Source organism: Mastigoproctus giganteus, chromosome 2 (assembly GCF_048544385.1).
Source record: "Mastigoproctus giganteus isolate SK-2022 chromosome 2, ASM4854438v1, whole genome shotgun sequence".
In the NCBI taxonomy this organism is placed as follows: domain Eukaryota; kingdom Metazoa; phylum Arthropoda; class Arachnida; order Uropygi; family Thelyphonidae; genus Mastigoproctus; species Mastigoproctus giganteus.
In genome coordinates this window covers 8,071,972-8,095,400 of record NC_143576.1, presented here as the reverse complement: position 1 = coordinate 8,095,400, position 23,429 = coordinate 8,071,972, and the positions used below count along the sequence as shown (strand labels likewise).

The 23,429-nt window shown below is 37.4% G+C and overlaps 1 protein-coding gene across 1 annotated transcript in view; it reads right to left on the bottom strand.

Annotated features, from left to right (window-relative positions):
- The window catches only part of LOC150089150 (solute carrier family 15 member 4-like), a 78,879-nt gene that overhangs the window by 13,536 nt on the left and 41,914 nt on the right, over positions 1 to 23,429 (bottom strand). The window contains exons 5-6 of the mRNA XM_090389513.1: positions 20,833 to 21,041; positions 6,941 to 7,059 (exon numbers count right to left, since the gene is read on the bottom strand). Of these exons, the coding sequence (XP_090245639.1) occupies positions 6,941 to 7,059; positions 20,833 to 21,041 (328 nt within the window). The remainder of the gene's footprint in view (positions 1 to 6,940; positions 7,060 to 20,832; positions 21,042 to 23,429) is intronic.

The following is a 23,429-nucleotide window of genomic DNA, read 5'->3' as shown; positions in this document are numbered from 1 at the left end:
GACGCAGAAGCCTGTGGCAGATATAAGCTAGTCTGTAATCAGGTCACAAAGGAGGTTCGGCAGGCGAAGGCGGATTACGAGAAATCTTTGGCAAAGGATGCTAAGAAAAATAGCAAGGATAAGGATTTCTTTACTTATATAAACTCTAAAAGGAAGGGGATGAATATGATTGGTCCACTTGACATCGATGGTTCGACTGTTGATGATCCTGCTCAGATAGCAAACAAACTGAATGAGTATTTTGCATCTACATTCACACGTGAGGAATTATTACAGTTTGAAAATGGAAGAAGGTTATCAAATTGTAGCAGTGTGCTTAATGATTTTGTAATAACTGAGAGCAAAGTGGAGGAGAAATTGTTGAAGTTAAACATAAGAAAGGCACCTGGGGTGGATGGGATCTATCCAGTTATTTTAAAGGAGGCGGCAAAGCAACTAAGCAAACCCTTAGCCATAATTATGAGAGCATCCTTGGACTCAGGGGAGGTTCCCACGGACTGGAGATGTGCAAATGTGTCCCCAATTCACAAAGGTGGATCGAAGGGTGACACGAGTAATTACAGACCAGTTAGTTTAACTTCTGTTCCGGGTAAAATAATGGAGTCACTGGTTAAAGATGCATTGCAGGATCATCTAGACAAGACTGCAGCAATAATTCAAACACAGCATGGGTTTGTTAAGGGAAAGTCTTGTCTGACAAATTTGATTGGTTATTATGATGTGGTCACAAAGGAACTGGATGCGAAAAATAATTTTGATATCATATACTTGGATTTCAGGAAAGCTTTTGACACTGTTGCGCATGGAAGACTACTGTACAAATTGGAGCAGAATGGTATTAAGGGTAAGTTGCTACAATGGATAAAAGGATGGTTAAGTGGGAGAAGACAGAGGGTGGTAATCAATGGGTGCTGCTCTTCGTGGACTAATGTTATTAGTGGAGTCCCACAGGGTTCGGTGTTGGGTCCACTGTTGTTTTGTGTATTTATCAATGATATTGATGAAGGTATATCAGGCTTAATGTCGAAGTTTGCAGATGACACAAAGGTTGGCAGGGTTGTTAATGACAGTAATGGCAGTGTGCTACTGCAACAGGATCTAGATAATTTGGGCAGATGGGCTAAGAAGTGGCAACTGAAGTTCAACCTTGACAAATGCAAAGTACTGCATATGGGTAGAAGTAACCCCAGAGAAACGTACCAACTGTGTGGTACTACACTTAAGGTGGTAGAAAATGAAAAAGACCTGGGAGTAATTGTGCAGTCAGATATGAAGTTTTCTGAGCAATGCAGACAGGCTGCTAGGGCAGGTCATGGGGTTTTGTCAATGATATATAGGAATTTTGCTAGCAGGGAAAAGGAGGTGATTGTCCCTCTGTATAAGGCAATGGTCAGGCCACGCCTTGAGTATTGCGTACAAGTCTGGAGGCCTCATTTTAGGAAGGATGTAGATTTGCTTGAGCGTGTACAGAGAAGAGCAACACGATTGGTGAGGGGAATGAAGGGATTCTCTTACCAAGAGAGGCTTAAGTTCTGCAAATTGCAGTGGCTGGAGACTAGGCACCTGCGCGGTGATCTGATTGAGGTCTATAAGGCCTTGAATGGGTTGAGCACGCTGAATTCTGATGGGATCCTTCCACTTGTTCAGATTACGAACCTACGGGGACATAAGTTCAAATTAAGAAAGGACAGATGTAGAATAGATGTGCGGAAATTTGCCTTTAGCCAGCGGGTGGTTAATTGCTGGAACAAACTTCCATCTGTCGTTGTGGAAGTTGATAGGTTAAATAAATTTAAGGAGGAACTGGACAGGCATTTGGAGGGAATGGTGTGATGATTTTTTTTTTTTTTGGCTGATGCTGCATAAGCTCCTACACTTGCTTTCTTGCATCATGTGCCACTACTACTACTACTACTACTACTATCATCCCCAATTTCCGTGGTGCCACCCGGAAATTGGGGATGATGAGTTTCAGTACGGCTTGTATAATGTATTTAGGAAGGATAGAGTAGATAGAAGGGGTGGTGGGGTAATGCTTCTTATCAGAAGCAGCCTGAGTGCGACGATAGCTTTCCCAGATTCAGACATTTCACATGCTAGTATAGAGTCTGTATGGTGTGAGATAGTTGGAAACAAAGGTACAATGCGAGTAGGCGTAATCTACAGACCAGGTGATTGTGAAGACTATGACAAAAGCCTCTACATGCAAATGGAATGGGCAAGTAAGCGTCAATGCCTTATTATGGGTGATTTCAATTTGCCTCTAACTGATTGGAGTAAATGGGAAGGAAACTCGACATGGGGAACAAAATTTTTAAATCAACTAGATGACTGTTATTTGTATCAACATGTCAGGGAAAGTACTAGAGAAAAGAATATCCTAGACCTCATCATCACACATGAATCAGATGACATAACAGGGCTGACAGTAGAGGAACCAGTAGCAGGAAGTGATCACGGAGTTCTACGGTGGATGATGACGAGAGAGGTAGCAGAAGTAAAAGGCAAAGGAATGGGTTTTAATTTCAGAAAAGGAAATTACGATGCCTTAAGGTACTACATGGCCTCTATTAACTGGGTAGATATCGCGCAGAGAATGAATACAATTGAACTGTGGTACGCTTTTAAAACATTAATCACAGATGCCTTGAATATGTATATACCATTAAAAAATACTCCACGAGAAGGGTTCCAAGTTGGATGAATAGTGAAGTTGCCACATTACTTGAGCAGAAAAAGGTGGCATGGAAACGTTACAGAGCAATAAAAAGTACTGAAGCCTATAACAGCTACAAGGTGATGTGTAATAGAGCCACAGAAAAGGTTCGACAGGCAAAGGCAGTTTATGAGAAATCACTAGCAAACAGAGCAAAGAGGGGGGATAAAGAATTCTTCACATATATAAATGCCAAGAAGAGCAGGACAAACCAGATCGGACCTTTACGTAAGGGAAAGGGGATAGTAATAAATACACCAGCTGCCGTTGCAGATGAACTCAACAGTTATTTTGCATCGAAATTTACAAATGAAAAGCCTTTTGTGGCAATGGGAAATTGTGGGAGCGAAGTTAAAAAATATGTAATTAATGATATTGAAATTTCGCAAGATTATTTAATGAAAAAACTTTCAAGCCTACAGACTAGTAAGGCTCCTGGAGTTGATGGAATATACCCTATAATCTTGAGAGAGGCGGCAAGCGAGTGCATTGAACCACTGAGGCTGGTTATGCGAGCATCACTAGACTCTGGGGAGATTCCCTTGGATTGGAAAAGTGCAAATGTATCTCCCATACATAAGGGTGGCTCTAAAAGTGAAGTGGGAAATTATCGACCTGTCAGTCTGACTTCAGTAGTAGGGAAAATCATGGAGGCATTGATCAAGGGTGGAATTCAGGATCATTTGGATCGAATTGAAATTCTCAAGGATACTCAGCATGGTTTTGTAAAGGGAAAATCATGTTTAACAAATCTGGTTCGCTATTTCGAAAGGGTCACTCACGAGCTGGATTTAGGGAATAATTTCGACATTGTTTATTTAGATTTCAGCAAAGCTTTTGACTCAGTCCCACATGAGCGGTTGCTTTATAAGCTGGAACAGGTTGGAATCACTGGGAAAATCCTTAGATGGATAGAAGGATGGCTTCAGGGCAGGAGGCAGAGGGTTGTGATAAATGGCTATTCCTCATATTGGGTTGATGTAAGAAGTGGGGTTCCCCAAGGATCAGTATTAGGACCACTGTTGTTTTTAATTTTCATAAACGACATTGATGAAGGGATAGAGGGCGTGATGTCTAAATTTGCAGATGATGTTAAAATTGGTAGAGTAGTTAATGATCACTGTCAAGCTGAGCTTCTTCAGAGAGACCTAGATAGACTTCAAGAATGGGTATTACACCTGGGAAACAGTAATCCCAAAATAACTTATTCACTTGGTGGAGTTCAACTAAACCCAGTACTGGAGGAAAGGGACTTGGGTGTTACGATACGGTCAGACATGAAATTCTCTGAGCATTGTAAACAGGTTGCAAGGAAGGCCCATGGTGTCCTATCGATGATCTATCGAACTTTTGCAAGTAGAGATAGGGACGTGATAATCCCATTATATAAGGCCTATGTTAGACCACACTTGGAATACTGTGTTCAAGTATGGAGACCGCACCTAAAGAAAGACATCGAGCTTCTTGAAAGGGTGCAAAGAAGGGTAACTCGCCTGGTGAGATCGGCAAAAGGGCGTCCTTATGAAGAAAGACTTCGAATATGCGGGTTGCAGAGTATGGAAACTAGTCACCTTAGAGGAGATTTGATTGAGGTGTTTAAGGCTCTGAGAGGCATCAGTAAAATGAATGAGGACAAAATTTTCAAGATTATAAATGATGCTAGAACTAGGGGACATAAATTCAAGTTACGCGGGGAAATGTTTAGATTGGACTGCAGGAAGTTTTATTTTAGCCAGCGAGTTATAAATTACTGGAATAAGTTGCCTTCATGGGTGGTAGAGGCCGACAGTTTGGGGAAATTCAAAGGTCATCTGGATAGTACTTTCGGGTAAGGGAAGCGCATAGGATGATAGGATTAATTTCCTTTTTATTTAATTTTTAATTTCATTTTATTATTTTTATTTATTTATTAATTATTATTATTTATTTATTTATTTAATTTTTGTTTTTATCATTGTTTTGTTCGGATTTTTTTTTTTTTTTTGGCTGGTGCAGCATAAGCCATAGGCTTTCTTGCACCATACGGCCGTTACTAATACTAATACTAATACTACTAATACTAAATATTGGAAACAAGAATGGGCCCAACACCAAACCCTGGGGGGGACTCAACTAATAACATTAATTCATGAAGAGCAGTGTCCATTGATAACCACTCTGTTTTCTCCCACTCGACCATCCATTTATCCATAGCAGTAACTTGCCCTTAGTGCCACATTACTTAAGTTTGTACAGCAGTCTTTTATGCACAACAGTATCAGAAGCCTTGAATCAATATCAATAGTCACAGATGCCAAGAATGTATATATACCATTAAGAAAGTATAACATGAGGAGGATGCCAAGATGAATGAATGAATACTGAACTGGCCGGTTTAATAGAGCAGAAAAAGATAGAATGGGAAAGTTACAGAGCTATGAAAAATACTGAAGCCTACAACAACTACAAGTTGATCTGCAACAGTATCACAGAAAATATTAGAGTGGCAAAAGTGCTGAATATGAGAAAGAACTGGCTAAGAGAGGAAAGAATGAGAACAACAAGTTTTTCATGTATGTGAATACAAAGAAGAAAATGAATCATATTGGACTCTTGTGTACTGGGCATGGAAAAGTTTTAAATAATCCAACCGATGTTACTGATGAACTGAACAGGTGCTTCGCATCAATCTTGACTGATGAAAGATCCTTCGGGGTGAGCAAAGACTGTGTGACTAAGTGTGAAATATATGAAATTAGTGATTTTGAAATTACAGATAATTGTTTATTAGAAAAACTGTCAAGCGCCTAAAGGCAAGTAAGGCATATATTCATTGATTTTGAATGAAGCAGCTAGAGAATGCACTGAACCACTAATTTTAATTATGAGGACATATCAATGGACCCAGTAGAGCTTCCTTTGGAATGAAATGCCAATTTATCACAAATTCATAAAGGCAGCTCTAAGAGTGAAGTGGATAACTACAGATCAGTCAGTAGGACTCAATGGTTGGGAAAATCTTGTAAGCAATGATTAATAGGCTTATCCAGAGATATTTAGAACACACAACATAGTTTTGTTAAGGGAAAATCATGTTTAAGCAACCTGGCTAGCTATTTTGACAAAAATTAGCTCATGAGCTGCATGTGGGAAATAATTTTGACATAGTTTATTTGGATTTTTGGCTCAGTCCCTCAGGTTACCATATAAGCTGAAATAGGCTGGGATCACAGGATAACTACAGAGCAGGAGGCAGAAAGTTGTGATTAATGGATATCCTGATTTGTTCAATGTCAGAAGTGGAGTTTCCCAAGGCTCAGTTTTTGGACCACTACTGTTTTGATTTCTGTAAATGATATCGACAAGGGAATAAAAGGCACAATGTCAAAAATTGCAGATGATGTAAAGATTAGGAGAGTGGTTAATGATTGGTGTCAATCAATGCTCCTTCAGGGTAACCTTGAACAGGCTTCAAGCATGGCCAAAAAAGTGGCAACCATGTTTTGATGCAGCAAAGTTTCACACTTGGGGAACAGCAACCCCAAAATAAATTATACACTTGGTGGGACTGAAATAAAAACAGTAGAGGAGAAAAGGGATATTGGAGTCACGATATGGGTGGGATATGAAGTTCTTTGAGTAGTGCAGACAGACAGCCAGGAGAGCTCATGGCATCCTACCAATGATTTATCAATCAATGTCCTGTAGAGATAGCAGGTTATAATCCTGTTGTACAAGGCAATTGTAAAACTGCAATTAGAATACTGTTTTCTGGTTCATCTCTCCTACCTTGAAATCATCAGAAAATTTTGACAGCTTAACATGGATATCCTCATCAATGTCATTTATGAAAATTAGAAATAGGAGGGAACCCCACCTGGGGTGGTTGCACCTGTCTAGCATATTAAAAATGTAGTGCTATCCAGCATATTCAGAGTCTATAACAGGGAAAACAAACCTGTTTTACATGCTTAATTCATCTTTATATTGGAATTTCCTTGGTTATGCTGACACTTATTTAGTTTTGGTTTGTTTAAACCATTCCCTTTATTGGGCACTAATTAAAACAAATTTCTCTTCAAAAAATTCTTGAAATTTCTTTCTGATTGGTGTCTCCAATTAAAATAATAATGGTTTTACAATATGAACATTTTGTTAATTATCAACTATTTTGATAACTAGAGCAACTAAAGTAAATTAAGTATTCAATGACAAAGTATTTGCATTCAAAGAGTGAATTCTCACCTGCTACACTAGCAAACACTTCACCAAGACCTATAAGGGCATACTGTGGAACTTGCCAGAATACCCATAAGTCTGCAGCCTCAAAATAGGTATGATCAATGCTCTGGCATACTGTTTTACTAAAAAAAAAAAAAAAAAAAACAGAGAAAAAAAAAAAAAAAAAAATATATATATATATATATATATAAAAACATGTTACTACATATAATTTTTCCCAAAAAATTAGATGTGAACATATTTTATTTTTAGAAATTTAAATGTAAATCAGACAAATTTGTACCAATGCAAATAAAGTCAATAAGTCAAAAAATAGCATGCTCAGAGAAAATTTGGAGGAATGACTAACAACTAAATTAACAATCTATCATTTTAAATTATTAATTACCAACAGTTCACATCCATCCAACAGCAGAATGGATGCCTATTTCTGGTATAATCTGAAATCCTAACAAAAAAAGGAAAAGATCTCTCAAGCTGTGGTGCTACTGATATGACTGCTTCAGCATTATACTCTGAATAAACAGTGCTTCCCTTTCAAGTAGTATAATGCTAGTTAGATGTAACATGTGTGATCAAAACATTCAGAGACTATAACATTTGGAATGATGATGAAGCTTACTGGCTATAGAGAGTAAGGCAGAAGGCGATTCATTTGCCAGTAAACTTACTTGCAGAAGAATCTCCTTTGAAGTAGTCTCCTTTACACTGTATATGCAGATTCCAATGCTTTGGCAACTTCTGGAAGCATTCCTAATAGGCTTATTTTGGAATTGCTAATAGTTCCTGTGCCACATTCTGAACAATTTCCTCAGTTGTTGCAAATCTGTCTCCTTGCAATAGAGAATTTAAATAAATGATAAGCTTTTAATAATTACAAAAATATCATCACCAACAAGAATTGACTTGCAAACCAAAATAAGTGATAAGCAATGGTTAATATTAGCACATTTGAAACAAAAAAATTAAAATTAAGGCATTAAATGGTTTGATTAAACAAAATGCTAATGGTATTCTTATTCTTTCTCAAGTCTCACACAAGGATACATAAGTTTAAACTGGAAAAGGTCAGTTGCAGAATGGATGTGTGGAAATTTGCCTACAGCCAGACAGACAGTGGGAGATTTCCCATAAGGCAAAATAAGCAACTGTATTAGGCACCACAATTCTAGGGGTGGAAGTAATGCTGTCCTAGAATGCTACTGATAAAATAAAAAAATAATAATAATTTATTGCCACAGTAGAACTAAATTATTATTTAAATGAGAACGTGCATACTGATACAGCAACAATGGCTAGTGCCTAGGTAGTATATTATGAAGCAAGTTACCATGAGATGTCTCAAGTCAAATAAATAGCAATACACTTCTCCTTACAGAGCAATGCTGTACAGTATTAGCAGCAGCAGCAAAATTATGAAAGGAAACAAGCTTACATTATACAGCATTAGTAAAAATACTACCCACATCATTTATCTGTCTCTTCTAATAATGCCAAATCCTTCTGCTTCACTATATAAAACTGATGCATCTTGTAGCATACTCAATTTGCTTTTAGTCATGTAAAAGCAAAATAAATCACAACTAAGGCCTTCACCAACTCATGTGAAATAATGTTTAGAACTTTCACATACCTAAAGATATTACACTAAGTTTCCTGAGTTTTATTTTTTATCTCTTTTTAACCCAGATTACAAAAGTTGTTTTCCACCCAGTGACAGTCTCAAGTATCACATTAGTGTTCATATTTTTATATAATTAAGGATAATTAATTATATATTATAAAGTGTTTAAGGGCAAAGGCCTCATGCTACTAGGTAGAATGACTATCATGTAGGTTAGTGCAAATGCATCATTTTAATATAGCTATCTACCAAAGTAGTTGAATTAATTAATTAAATTTACATTACATTGGCATCGTTTTGGTTATATCTCATATTGTGAATGCCTCCACAACGAGTTGCCATGGTATTGTACTACCTCGAATAAATAACACTTCACCAGTGGAGAAGACTATTGTTATTTATTCTCGGTGGATACCACCACCCAGATGGCACAGTTTCAAAGATTGTTGGTTTCTCTTCGGTGGATGGGCAGGTACCCTGGTGTTGCAATAGTGACAACTCAGTTATGAAGTATAACTTCACAATATGAGAGATGCCTCATGGTGTGTAGTGATATAGACTATAAAGTATTTAAGGGCAAAGGCCTCGTGCTATGAGGTAGAATGACTACCATGTAGGTTAGTGCAAATGCATCATTTTAACATAGCTATCTACCAAAGTAGTTGAATTAATTAATTAATTACACTGGCATTTAATTAATTAATTCAACTACTTTGGTAGATAGCTATGTTAAAATGATGCATTTGCACTAACCTACATGATAGGATGATTAATTAATATTTATCTTTAACAGATTGTTTATTGTATAATAATATTCATTGATATACTGAATTATAACAAATATTGTACAAGGTCTGACTATTAAATAACAAAACTGTTGAAATAAAATAAATGTAATGAAATATTTTGTATCTTACAAGTTTTCCCCTCAAAATAATTACCTTGGGCTTGCCCACATTGTTCCATAGATTTCTTCCAAGCATAGAACATTTCTGAAAGTCATCTTCTGTAGCACTTTTAGCACTTTGGTTGGTTTTTTTCCTAACATCTTCGATGGACTGAAACTGGGTTCCCTTAAGTACACTTTTCAGTTTAGGGGAGAAAAAAATTGGATGCTACCTCAATGTCTTGAGGTAGCATCCAATGATCCTCCCGCAATTCAGGTCTCTACCTTCAATTTTTTTCATGCAGCCTTGTCAGAATTCAATGTAGTATGTTTGAATGACAGTCTGATTTGGTGAGAAGTATTCAGCCATAATAATTCCTTTAATGTAACAAAAAAAAAAAAACAGAAGAAGCACGGTTTTTCTTTTTTGATTTTGATATTGCTTTTTTTTGGTTTGGAGGACTGTTTTGCCTTCCACTGCATTGACTTTCTTTTAGTTTCTGGGTTGTAACAGAACAGCTAACCTTCATTGCAAGTAATTAGTACTCAGAAAGTCTGGATCTTCAATTTTTTTCAAAACATCTTCACAAACTTGTAGTCTTCTCAGTCTTTGACCTTCAAAATTCATCATCATCTTGGCACACACTTTTATCCTGCCTAAATTTTCAATTAAAATTTATTTAACTGTTTCTTTGTCCATACTGAGTTCTGATGCAACCATTCTAATGCTTAAACTGCGATCACTTCTAATTAATGTAATTACCCAGTCTATATTTTCATTCATTTTCATGGATAATGGATAGCCTGGTCGTTCATCACCTTCTACATTCTCTCTTTCTTCTAAAAATCTTTTGTGCTATTCAAACACAACAGATCTTGACATATTATCGTTTCCATAGCCTTCATATAACAACTCAACTTTCGGCTCTTGTTCCCTTTAGGTTTGATAAAAATTTTAGGTTGATTCACTGTTTGATTCTTTTGTCTGTCATTTTTCTGGCAAACTGCAAAAACACAAGGTAATGAAAACCTATCTCACTGCAAAGTGAATGAGCATGTTGGAATATGTCTTGAGACAACTACAGAAAGGTTCAAGGTCAAATGTTATGCCTTTGTTCATGTGGAACTTGGTGTTTAGTGGCAGCACAGGCAGTCTTATTATTTAATAGCCACACCTTGTATTGTTATGTTAATTTCATTTTATTTATTTTATTAGGAGCAGGTTAAGTTAGGTTCACAGGCACAGAATACCACCCCACTTTAAACCCTATTAATAGTATTAACTAATGGTTCAAATGTTTCCTAAGTCTAATTTAGTAATGATATAACCACATTTTCATTTCCTATAATAAATTGTTTTTATCACAACTCATATACAGTCTCATCAGTCTTATAGCTGTTTAAAATTACTGACACCTAAAATGGGTGACCATATGTGCTACCAGTGTATTGTTTTAAAAATCTGGTGATGATTTTAAATTGAAGAATGCCAACTGAGCAACAGTAAAAAGTAAAAGTATTGTAACAGTAAAATTCTGTTACAATAAGTTCTTACAGGGTAAATATATCATACTGCTTTACTGAAATTTCGTTATAATGAATATAACTGTAAATTATTTCAAATGAATCATTATTTGCTCAATTATATTCTGCTGCACTTTCTAATATATAGAAATAGTAAATACCACTTTAAATATTGACTTTAAAATCAATAATAAATAGATAAAATGAAAAATTGCATATAAAGAAAGTAAAAATATTTGTTCAGAAAGTATCACTTTGAAAGCAATTTTATAAGACAAACTGTATTGTATAAAATTTTAATAAACTTATATGGCCACTTTATTAAGTTCACTTACCTATTAGCAAGTAGCATCCCCAAAGCTCTCAGAACTTTCTGAATCATCAAGGAATGTACTGAACACAGTCATTGTAAATTGAATCATTGCAGGTCTCTTCTCCTAAGAGTTCCACCTCATCCTTCAAGTACTCAATTGGATTCAGATCTGGTGACTGGGGAAGCTGAATTCACCCTCATGTTCCTGGATGCAGAGTTCTGTAAATTCTGACCTTATGACATGGGTCATTATTTTGTTGGAAGAACCCACTCACAGATAGATACACTGCAGTCATAAAGGAATATGCCTGGTTGGAAATTATTTCAAGATAACTTTTCGTTATCTGGAGCATGCAAATGCTGCTTCACTGGTATCAAGAGGCCCAATATGCATCACAAAAACACTCCCCCTACTACTACACCCACCATCACCATCAGTTGCGTGGGTCTATGGACTCATGCTTTCACTATATTCTAGTCCTCCTGTCAGCATGAAACGAGAACTGGGATTAATTAGATCAGCAATGTTTCCCCTTTCCTCCATTGTCCAATGTGCATTCTTGAGCCCACTGTAACCATATCTTACATAATGTTTTTTACTGACAGGAATGGAAATTGGTTTGGTGCCTGGCTGTAATATCCCATCCATGATAAGATATGATAAGTTGTGCATTTTGAAATCTCTTTCTTTACCACTGTTGTACCAAGTTGTTATTTGAGTGGCTGTATTTGACTTTTCTGTTAACCTGCTGAAGTATGGTCAGCCTCCGTTGGCCTCTCACACAAATAAGTTGCTTGTGACTACAAGTTCACCATTGGCTGCGTGTTATTTGGTACTGGACCAATCTCAATATACCCAAGACAGTCATATGTGAAATCCCCAGCAGAGCTGCAGTTTCCAATATACTTATACTCTCCATCTACAGCAGATCTACAGAAAATATTTCTCACTCTATCAACATTATCCAGACTGCCCTAGATGTTCTCCCAGGGGGTAAGCAACTGATAGCAATGGATGAAAACTGCAGTTCCCCTATGCACAGCTTAACACAGGACCGCTCGACTACTAGGATACTCGACTACTAATGGTGAACTTCTCGAAAACTACATCCTCTCAACAAATCTTCACACTGAATCTACCAGGAAACCTTCCCACTTTCAGCAGCACCCTCTGGAAGAGTACCACTGATGTGGCGATCGCCACTCCAACCACAGCACAATTCTCAAATTGAAAGTCAACGAGGCATGGACAACTTCAGATCACAGAGCGATCGCTTTCACCTTATGTCACTCTTCGGATCACGTTCCCCTGTCCCCTATAACTGACATAACCAGATTCTGCAACAACAAAGCTAATTGGAATTTCATCAAGCTCTGGTTGAACTTCTCATGACAGACCTTCCTAGCTCCTCCCAAACCAAACCTGAAAACAGCACTAATGAAGTCACTCGAATTATCCAACAAGCCTGTACTGCAGCTATATCAAAGCAGAAACCACTTCACTCTGCTGTTCCGTGGTATTCCATCCAGACCTGACCAACCAGAGGAAATCCATGCACCATGCCCACAAAGCCTTCCAGAGGGCTCATGCTTCCCTTCCTCAGGTTGAAATCGAAGTGGCCAGAGACACCTATAGAGCACTTTAAAATACCTACCCTAGCAGCACTAAGAAATATAAAAAGAAGTCTTGGCAGGCTAGTCTCCAAAACTGGCAATAATAACCCCTGGGGAACTGTCTATCACATTGTGACAAACAAGCTCCCCAGGGAAGATGTCCTATGCTCTACATCTAGATCTAATGCATCACTCATTCTGACCTGGGTTGACTCAGCCAACAAGATGTTGGACTATTTTTCCAACTGATGATGACCCAATTACCGATGAACAATATCTCATCGTCTCAAGAAACAACAAATACTTAACTGAACACATTAAAGAGCCTTTCCAGCTGGATGAACTTCAAACTGCACTCTCCAAAACTAGGGATAACAAAACCCTTGGCCTCAACCTCCTTGAAGTAGACATTATAAAAAACTGGCACCTCCGTAGCCAGGAGCAACAGTGCGTAGCACACACTTCTTGATTAGACCGGGGTTCGAGCCTGTGCCCACCAAATACGGAGGATGCAGAAAGGTCAGGGAATGACCACCGCATATCCCCGGAGCAATATGACCTTAGCTGCTAATGCTCCTAAAAACCAAATAACAAACAAAAAAACTTCGCTGAAAAGTTCCTACAGTACTTTTTGACTACCTTCAATATTTGCTTAGAGGTTGGCCACTTTCCCATAATCTGAAAGGGGGCAAATATTAAACTAATTATCAAGAGTCCAGATAAATCCCTAGACAATCCTAATTCATATCGTCCAATTGCTCTGCTTCCCGTCCTCACCAAGATCTTTGAAAGACTCCTTCACTTCTGATTGCAAAGACATTATCAAGATTCGAACCTGGCCTCCCTGGATGAATTCGGCTACAGACAGGGCTTTAGCACAGTCGATGCCATACATCTCGCCACTGACAACCTTGCTAAATACTCCTTGGTCATCACAGTCAACTTGGCTGGTGCATTTGACTGTCTGTGGTGGCCCAGCATCCTTAAAAGGCTAAGACTCTCCAACATACCCTAAAACCTTTACAGATGTATTTCTTCTTACCTTGACTAAAGAAAGGCCATAATCTCCGCCAGGTATCACCGTGTCATGAGATTGGTCACTTGGGATTATCTCGGGGCTCTGTCCTTGGACACTTCTTCTGGTCCATTGTCAAATGAGTTCCTTGAGATGGACCTTGAATGGACTGAGTCCCTTGCCTTCACCGATGATCTGGTCTGATCCTAAGGCCGAGTGCAAGCATATCACTGACAAACTCCTTGGAATCTGGGAAGACTCCTGGACTAATACCACCAAAGGTGCTAAAACCAAGCACTTTCTTCCCTCTGTTACCTTCAACCTACAAAAAGCCTCCTTCCTGGTTTTTATCGGGACTTCTAAGTAACCTTCATCCTCACTGGACACAGTCCTTTCAAACAAAAACTCATCTAATTAGGGATAGAGCAGGATCCTCATTGTACTTGTGGAGAACCTGAAACTTGGGTTTCAGGTTCTCCACAAGTACAATTGGGAGCATGTGATGTACACCTGTCTCCTTTATGACAACTTAAGCCCCTGGCCTCCTAGCTGTGGCGGGCACATTATTGTATCTATAGTGTACAACAAAGATTTTCTCTTTGGGATTAGACTCTTAACCAAAATCTAAGCTAATTTCCAACACCAAGAACACCTGTACCTCCAAGATGAGACTTGGCCTTACTGAATTTGCACAGTCAACGTTTCAACTGAGATGGATGATGCAGCCAAGAAACACCCCATGAACAGGTCCTCTTCGGAATATGATCACCTATTGTCACTACTCTTCCTCCTAAAACTTTAAAGTAGCTGAGACTGCTGCTGGCACTCTACTGCAGTGCAGGATTGTCCTTTTGTGGAGAGGATCCTCTCAGGCACTATGCTTGCTGAGTAGGATGTATTCTACTAGATGGTAGGATTTCTGCTAACCCCTTCCAGGGTGGGGCACACTGAAACCTCTTTGGGGTAGAATTTCCCACTTTCCCCTAAGAGGTAGGATTAACTGTGAACCCTCCAGGGTAGGATAATTTGAAACCCCTTTGGGGTAGGATTACACTGCAAACCCCCTTTTTATGTCTTCAATATTGTATTTATATGTTTTTCTGTATTTGCTGAAAAAAGTACTTAGTTTATTATATGATGAAAAAATCAGTGTAACGTTTGTTCCTCTAAAAATATTACGGAGCTGAGGTGCAAGTTGGCTATGATATGGAAGTGTGACTATCGTATTTTGTGTATGATCAGTACTAATGTTATCAATGTGAGGATTATTAATTTTTTCTTTTACAGCTAATATGGTTTCTTAAATTAACTGCTTGAAGTATTTTCTAGCTATAAAGGTCTTTGTTAGGTATAGTAGTTCTGTAGTCAAATCTTCCTGTGAATGATTGTATTTAACTGCATTGTAGATTTGGTTGTATAATACTGATTTTTTTGTGTTGTAGGGGTGGTGGAAATGAAAATGTAGGAATTTTCCTGTATGTGTCTTTTTCCTGGATGTTCGCGTTTTGAATTTGTTATCAAATTTATATATGGTCAGATTTAAAAAATTAATACTATTATCTTCTTTTTTTTTTTTTTTTGGTAGTTGTTAGCGCATAGGTTTCTGTGGCCATAATGCACCTCCCAAGGTTTTTGCAGTACTTTGATACAAGCCCGAGACGGGAATCGAACCCGCGACCTATGGAGTATGGATTCCGTCAGTGTTGATTCACTGGTGATATTCTGGCTTATGTTACCCATTTATGGACAAATTCAATGGAAACGTTTGGTGAAACACAAGCAGTTGCACTTCACATATCAAAGGCTTTTGATCGTGTTTGGCATAAAGGTCTTCTAAACAAGTTCCCATCTTATGGTTTGCCAACTAATTTTTCTAATTGGTTACCCAGTTTTCTCTGATTGCTCACTGAGGATGATGGTAGATGGCTCTGTCTTCTAACTTCTCCACTAATGCTGGTGTACCCCAAGGCTCAGTTCTTCCCCCCACTCTTTTCCTCTTGTATATTAATGACCTTCTTCCATTGACTGGAAATCCTATCCTATCCATAGTTTTGCTGATGATAACATATAGCATTACACTTTCCATCTTGAGAAACCTTATCCTGCTCAACCAGCTTCAACTTCTCAAATATCCACTACCAATTCCTTAAATGCTGATCTCCAGGTAATTCTCCAGTGGGGCAAAGACAACTTACTTGATTTCAATCCTTCTAAAACTCAGTGTTGTCTTATATCTCGCAAAAAGGATTCTTCTGCTCTTATGCTTATCTTTGGTAACACCCCGATTTCTAGGCAAAATGATATGTCTCTTTTGGGAATTACCCTGACTTCTAATCTCTCTCTCTCTCTCTCTCTCTCTCTCTCTCTCTTGGCACAAGCACATTACAAATATTGCTTACTCTGCATCTAAAAAAACTTGGTTTTCTGTTTCGCTCTTGGTATTACTTTTCTTCCAAACAGCTGTTCACTCTGTACAAATCGCAAATCCACCCCACCATGGAATATTGTTCCCACATCTGGAGTGGCGCCCCCAAAACCTCATTCAGGCTTCTTGATTCCATTCAGAAGAGGACAGTTAGGTTAATTAATGACTCCTCTCTAACAGAGTCTCTCCACTCTCTCTCATAGATGCACTGTTTCTGCTGAATGCCTTTTCTACAGATACTTCCATGGGCACTGTTCTTCTGACTTGGCTTCTATAACTCCCGCTCTCTCTTTCAAAACAGTCCAAACATGTGCCACCACCAGCCAATATCCATTTACTGTCCAACTTCAAACTCACAGACCCAACTTTTCATCTTCCTCATTTATTCATTTAACTGCCATTTTCTGGAACAACCTTCCTTCATATGTATTTCCTGAAAATTACAGTCTACAGAAGTTCAAGTCTAATGTCAACAAATATCTTCTTTCATCTTCTCAACCTCCAACTCAAGCACAGCACTAAGTACTATAGGTTCTAATACCTCTCGTGTTTGGAGTCTCATAAAAAAAAAAAGGAAAAAAAATCTCAGCTTTTTTTAGGTTTTAGCATATAAGCATAAAGTATGTATTGTCTTCAACATATCCCTTCATTCATCAGCATGTAACAACTCAATTCCCAGTAGATGGATTTTGATAAAATTTTATATTTGGCTCTTTTAGAATGATATTTTTAGAAAGCTTTCCCAAACTGCATTAAAATCAGATCAATAGACATCTGTCAATTATTATTTCTTTTTACACACATATTGCATAGTCTGTTCATATACCTTATATTGTAGCTGAAGCACTGGATATTATGTTTGTTGCTATGCACTGATGGGAGAAATGAATGGATAATATGGCTGTTTGTTGTTGTTTGTTATTAGGTTTTTGTCAGCATTAGCAACTAAGGCCATATTGCTCCGGGGATATGCGGTGGTCATTCCCTGACCTTTCTGCATCCTCCGTATTTGGTGGTCACGGGCTCGAACCCCGGTCTAATCAAGAAGCGTGTGCTACGCACTGCTTCTCCTGCCCACCTGGCTACAGAGGCGGCCGATAATATGGCAGATGCACAGAAACAAAATGTACTCAGCTAATGCATAAAAGTCCTTTCTTTTTGCTCATTTTTTTGTTGTAAATCATGAATTAATGCCGTTTGCTAACATGCCTGAAATAGCACCCGTGTGCATTAACTAGCTAACTTCTGATGAAATATTTGATTTCAATATTAAAATTAGGCTATATAACATGATTTTGATTTAAGATTTCTAATTTGAAATTTTTTTTAACAAATTGCTGTTTTTCTTGTTATGGGAAAGCTGTTCCCATCAATGGTTTGGTCTAAAAACATCGGTGTACTTGTAAAATGAATGTAAATCGATTTTATGTGCAAACAAAAAAATAATACATACTCCATCAAAATGCAAAGCTTGTCGCCAATGTAATAAATTAGTACTGGGAATGTTCATTCTGAAGTTCTCACACATGTATTATATTACCTAGTTATTTGTTTCTTATACTGCTGGAGAGAAACTTATCTTTAGTAAGCTACGTTTTTGTCAAAAAACGAAAGTGAAGGGTTGATCAAAATATTAAAACACCCATTGAGAAGTGAGAACAAACATAATTGGTTAAATCGCTTTATGAGAAAGAGCAACACATTCGATGCATTATGTTTTCACGTCTTTTAACAGTCAAATATCTAAGGATGAGGTAATTAACTACTAATACAGTGATATGAGAAAAACATTAGACTAAAGGATCGCTGTGCACGATGAGCAGAAAACCCACTACACTATTATTATAGGGGACTTCAATGCTAAGGTTGGAAAAAGGCAAAACAGCGCAGAAAGAGGAACTATAGGAAATTTTGGAATTGGTGAAAGAAATAAAAGAGGTGAAAGACTTGTGGAATTTGCAGAATCTCAGGGACTGTCAGTAATGAACACTTTTTTCAAGAAAAGGGTGAACAGAAAGTGGACATGGAAGAGTCCATATGGATTAACAACTAATGAAATTGACTTCACCCTCACTAACAGAAGATATATTGTGAATGATGTTACCGTCCTGAATAAGGTAAATGTTGGAAGTGATCACAGAATGGTAAGATGTACACTTGATATAGATGTAGGAAAGGAAATGAAAAAACTGACTCGAGTAAATAATACAAAGGTCTTTGAAATAACAGAGGAGGAGAAAAAGCAGTATGTACTGGAACTTAGGAACAAGTTTGAGCTTCTGCAGACTGCTCAGGACCAAGATATCGACGAGGAATATTACAACTTTCTGAAAGTGATAAAGCCTGAGAAACCTATAGGGAAACAGAAATCCAAAGAAGAAAAAATTAGTCAAGAAACGCTTGTCATGATGAACCAAAGACGACAAATGAAGAGCAAGAAAAACACTGACAGGGAGAAAATTGAGTATACTGAGTTATGCAAAGCCATTAGAAAGAGACTCAGAGAGGACATAAGAAGATTTCACACAAGAAAAGTAGAACAAGCATTAAGGGAAAACAAAGGATTTAAATCAGCAGCCATGAGCAGTAATACAGAAAGACAAATGATACTGAAACTGAAGAATAGAGATGGTGTACTTATAAACAGCAGAGAAGGCATAATTCAAATAGCAGAAGACTACTATAGAGAATTATACAAGGAGCGAGGGAATGATACCAGCAGTGGGGAAGATCGATTGGAAAGTAGCAACACATACGACATACCCGATATTCTTCCTGATGAGGTACAACATGCATTGAAGAAAATGAAGAATCGGAAAGCCCCGGGGGAAGATGAAGTTACTGTAGAGTTGTTAAAATTGGGAGGAAGAGACATAACACAAAAACTGGCAAGGCTCTTCACAAAGTGCATTAGAAAAGGTGTGACGCCTAAGCAGTGGAATAATGCAATCATAGTTTTGCTGCATAAGAAAGGAGATAAATCAGAAATTGGAAATTATAGACCAATTAGCTTGTTATCCCACATCTACAAGTTGTTCACAAGGGTCATTACTAACAGATTAGAAAGAATACTTGATGAGAATCAACCGAAAGAGCAAGCTGGCTTTAGGACAGGATTCTCAACTATGGATCACCTTCACGTAATATCACAGCTAATGGAGAAAGCAAATGAATACAAAACATCATTATGTCTGGCATTTGTGGATTATGAAAAGGCATTTGACTCCATACAGCATAAGGCAATGTTTCGGGCACTGGAAAGGCAAGGCATAGATACCCCATATATTATGATTTTGAAGAAAATATATGAGAGTGCTACCTCCTTTATTAGACTAGACAAAGACAGTAGCAAATTTAAAATCGAGAAAGGAGTTCGACAAGGAGACACAATATCTCCGAAGCTGTTTACTGCTGCCCTTGAGGAAGCTTTCAGAAGATTAGACTGGTTGCAGAAAGGAGTCAATGTGAACGGCGAGTACCTAAACCATTTACGATTTGCAGATGACATTGTGGTCATAAGCCACGATCTCAAAGAATTAGAGGAAAATCTTAATCAGTTATGCACAGTTAGTAAGGATTTTGGACTAAAGATGAATATGGCTAAAACAAAAGTAATGATGAACAAGTATGCCACGGAAAGGGAAATAATGATTGAAGGAGCAGTAATTGAAAAGGTGGAGTCATATACTTATCTGGGACAAGTTATTAGCTGTAATAATGATAAATGGCTGGAAGTCAAGAGAAGAATAAATTTTGAATGGATAGCATTCAGGAAACATAGTCACATACTGAAGAGCAATATCCCAGTTTGTCTGAAACGTAAAATAATGAATCAATGTATACTCCCCACCATGACTTATGGAAGTGAAACTTGGGCACTCACCAAACGAATGGAAGAGAAGCTGAGAACTACACAGCGAAGAATGGAACGAATTATATTGGGAATCAGACTGTTAGATAAGAAGAGAAACACATGGATTAGGCAGCAAACTCAAGTAAAGGACATTCTTATCAAAACTAAAGAACTAAAATGGTCTTGGGCAGGACACATAGCTCGAAGACATGATGACAGATGGACTAAGAAAATAACAGAATGGTACCCAAGAGGAGCTAGAAGAAAACCTGGAAGACAAAGGCGGAGATGGATAGATGAAATTCATGAGTTTTTGAGTAGTAAATGGATGGCCAGTGCTCAAAACAGAAGGAACTGGAAAGCTGCTGGAGAGGCCTTCATCCTGCAGTGGATTGAAAATGGCTGATGATGATGACGATGTGCACGATGAAGAAGTGGAGTCACTTTAATGGTCTTAAGTTTTCCTATTATGACCTCAAAACCTTTTCATTGAATAACTTACTAACAATTATAAATCCTTTCACTTCCAACTAAATTTCTCATTTAGGGCAAAAAATGACCAATGACGTGCATTGTTCGGAACTAAACCTAAACACAGATAAATTCATCTTTTGTTATATGCCTATTAGAATTTAACTTACCCTAACTGAGCAAGTCTAAGGCGATACACTTCTAAACCTCCAGCAATAAACACGGATAGTGCTGAAAATAACATTCCCAACTGCATTCGGGATAACATTGGAATTTGACTACCACGTCGATCCAGGAAGGGATAAATAACTCGATCCATAAGAGGAATAAATATCAATAGGAATATTACATCAAATAATGTCAACCATGCTGCAGGTATCTGAAAAGAGATTAATGTTAGTAAATTACTTTTTATTCAACTTGAACAATGACATTCTTCTATACAAATTTTCAGTATATGTTCTCTTAACTTCTCATTTCTTTCCCCTTCCAATTCCTTTAATAGCAGTATAACTTAGTATATCAGTAAATAACAAACTACAAAAATATTTTCAAAAAATTTATTACAATAAAACTAAGTTTTCATATCATGTTCAGAAAAAAAAAAAAAAAAACTTTTCAAAAATTTGAATAGAATTACATACTCATGTCACTTTCCTAAAAGACAGAGCACCACCCCACTTTGTTATTAAGCACATTTCCTGGAGGTGACTTGGTTATAATGGACCAATTTCTTCAAGCATTTTCTAGCAGGACTTCATTTAAAATATAAAAGAGTGTAATCAATTTATGCTAGGGATGTATTCATATGAACAGCAGCATACACTGACAGTGGTAGAGAACGAAAAGGACTTAGGGGTAATTTTGCAGGCAGATATGAAGTTTTCTGAGCAGTGCAGACAGTCTACAAGAGGAGCTCATGGTGTCTTCTCAATGATATACAGGAATTTTTCTAGCAGGGATAAGGAGGTGATTATCCCCTTGTATAAGGCAATGATCAGGCCACATATTGAGTACTGTATACAGGTCTGGAGGCCTCATTTTAAGAAGGATGTAGAACTGTTGGAACGAGTACAGAAAAGGGCAACAAGATTAGTGAATGGAACAAAGGGTTGCTCTTACAAAGAAAGGCTTAAGTTTTGCAAATTACAGTGTCTGGAGACTAGGCACCTGCGAGGTGATCTGATTGAGGTGTATAAAGCCTTGAATGGTTTGAACATGCTCAATGCGGATGGGATTCTTCCTCTTGCTCAGAATAATTGCTTGAGAGGGCATATATTCAAATTGAGGAAATATGGTTGTAGGATAGATGTGCGGACGTTTGCCTTTAGCCAGCAGGTGATTGATTGCTGGAATTCCATCTGTCATAGAAGTTGATAGCTTAAATAGATTCAAGGCAGAACTTGACAAACATTTGGAGCGAGTGGATAGGTGAAATAAGGGTGTTTTTTTTTTTTTTTTTTTTTTTTTTGGCTGATGCTATATAAGCTTGCTTTCTTGCATCATGTGCCTTTGCTAATGCTAATATTGAAAGGAAACATATGAAACCTTTATTTTTGTGTGTGTACATTTTTATGTTATAAAGAATTCATTCCTATGGTCAAATGCCAAGTTAATTTTAGCTTAACTATACATTAAACTGATCAATATTGAAACAGGAATACAATAAAAATATATCCATATGTATTATTAGCATTAGTTGGGGCATATGATGCAAGAAAGCAAGCTTATACAGCATCAGCCAAAAAAAAAAAAAAAAAAACCTTCCCATTTTGCCCATCCGGTCACTCCAAACGTTTGTCCAGTTCAGCCTTAAATTTATTTACGTTATCAACTTCCACAACAACAGTTGTGGAAGTTGATATCAATTTGAATCAATTTGAATTTCCTCAATTTGAATCTATGCCCCCTCAGGTTCTGAATCTGAGCAAGCGGAAATATCCCATCAGCATTGAGCCTGCTCAAACCATTCAAGGCTTTATACACCTCAATCAGATCACCTCGCAGGTGTCTAAGTCTCCAGATGTTGCAACTTGCAGAACTTAAGCCTTTCTTCATAAGAGCATCCCTTTGTACCTCTCACCAATTTGTTGCCCTTCTCTGTACTCGTTCTATTTCTATTTATTATCAGAACGAGTTTTAACTAATTATTATGACACGATGTCTTCTCGCACTCATGGTCTTGCTGCGGTGGTTTGATGTGTTTCAGGGTCAGGTTGGGGCTCTCGGCTTTCGATTCTGTTGCGCATTGGATTTGGTCATATCTCTATGAGTGAAAGAATTCATTAATTCATTTTTCACTTTTTTCATCTTATTTGATTCATCACATATGAGAGAGAACTGACTGGAAGCATTCCACAAAAAAAATTGAGGTAATCTCTTACTTTTTAATATAAATACATTGAAACTTCCCTTTAACGGACAGCCATGGGGAACAAGAATTTGTCCGTTAGAGCGAAGTGTCCGCTAACAAGAAGTCTGAGAGAGAGAAAAAAAAAGAAAGAAAGAAAAATCGTTAAATGTTTAATGTAAAATTCAATTAAAATATATACAGATTTTGAACAATATTTTTGTAAAAAATATACAATTACATACACAAGAGATAAAGAAAAATTGTCAAACGTTTAATGTAAAATTAAATTTATACAGATTTTGCTTAATATTTTTGTAAATAATATACATACAATTGTGCTATGCATATTATAACTTTATCTTAAGAAAAATACATACAGTAATCACTTATTTTCTTCTGCACCTTCTTCCGGCT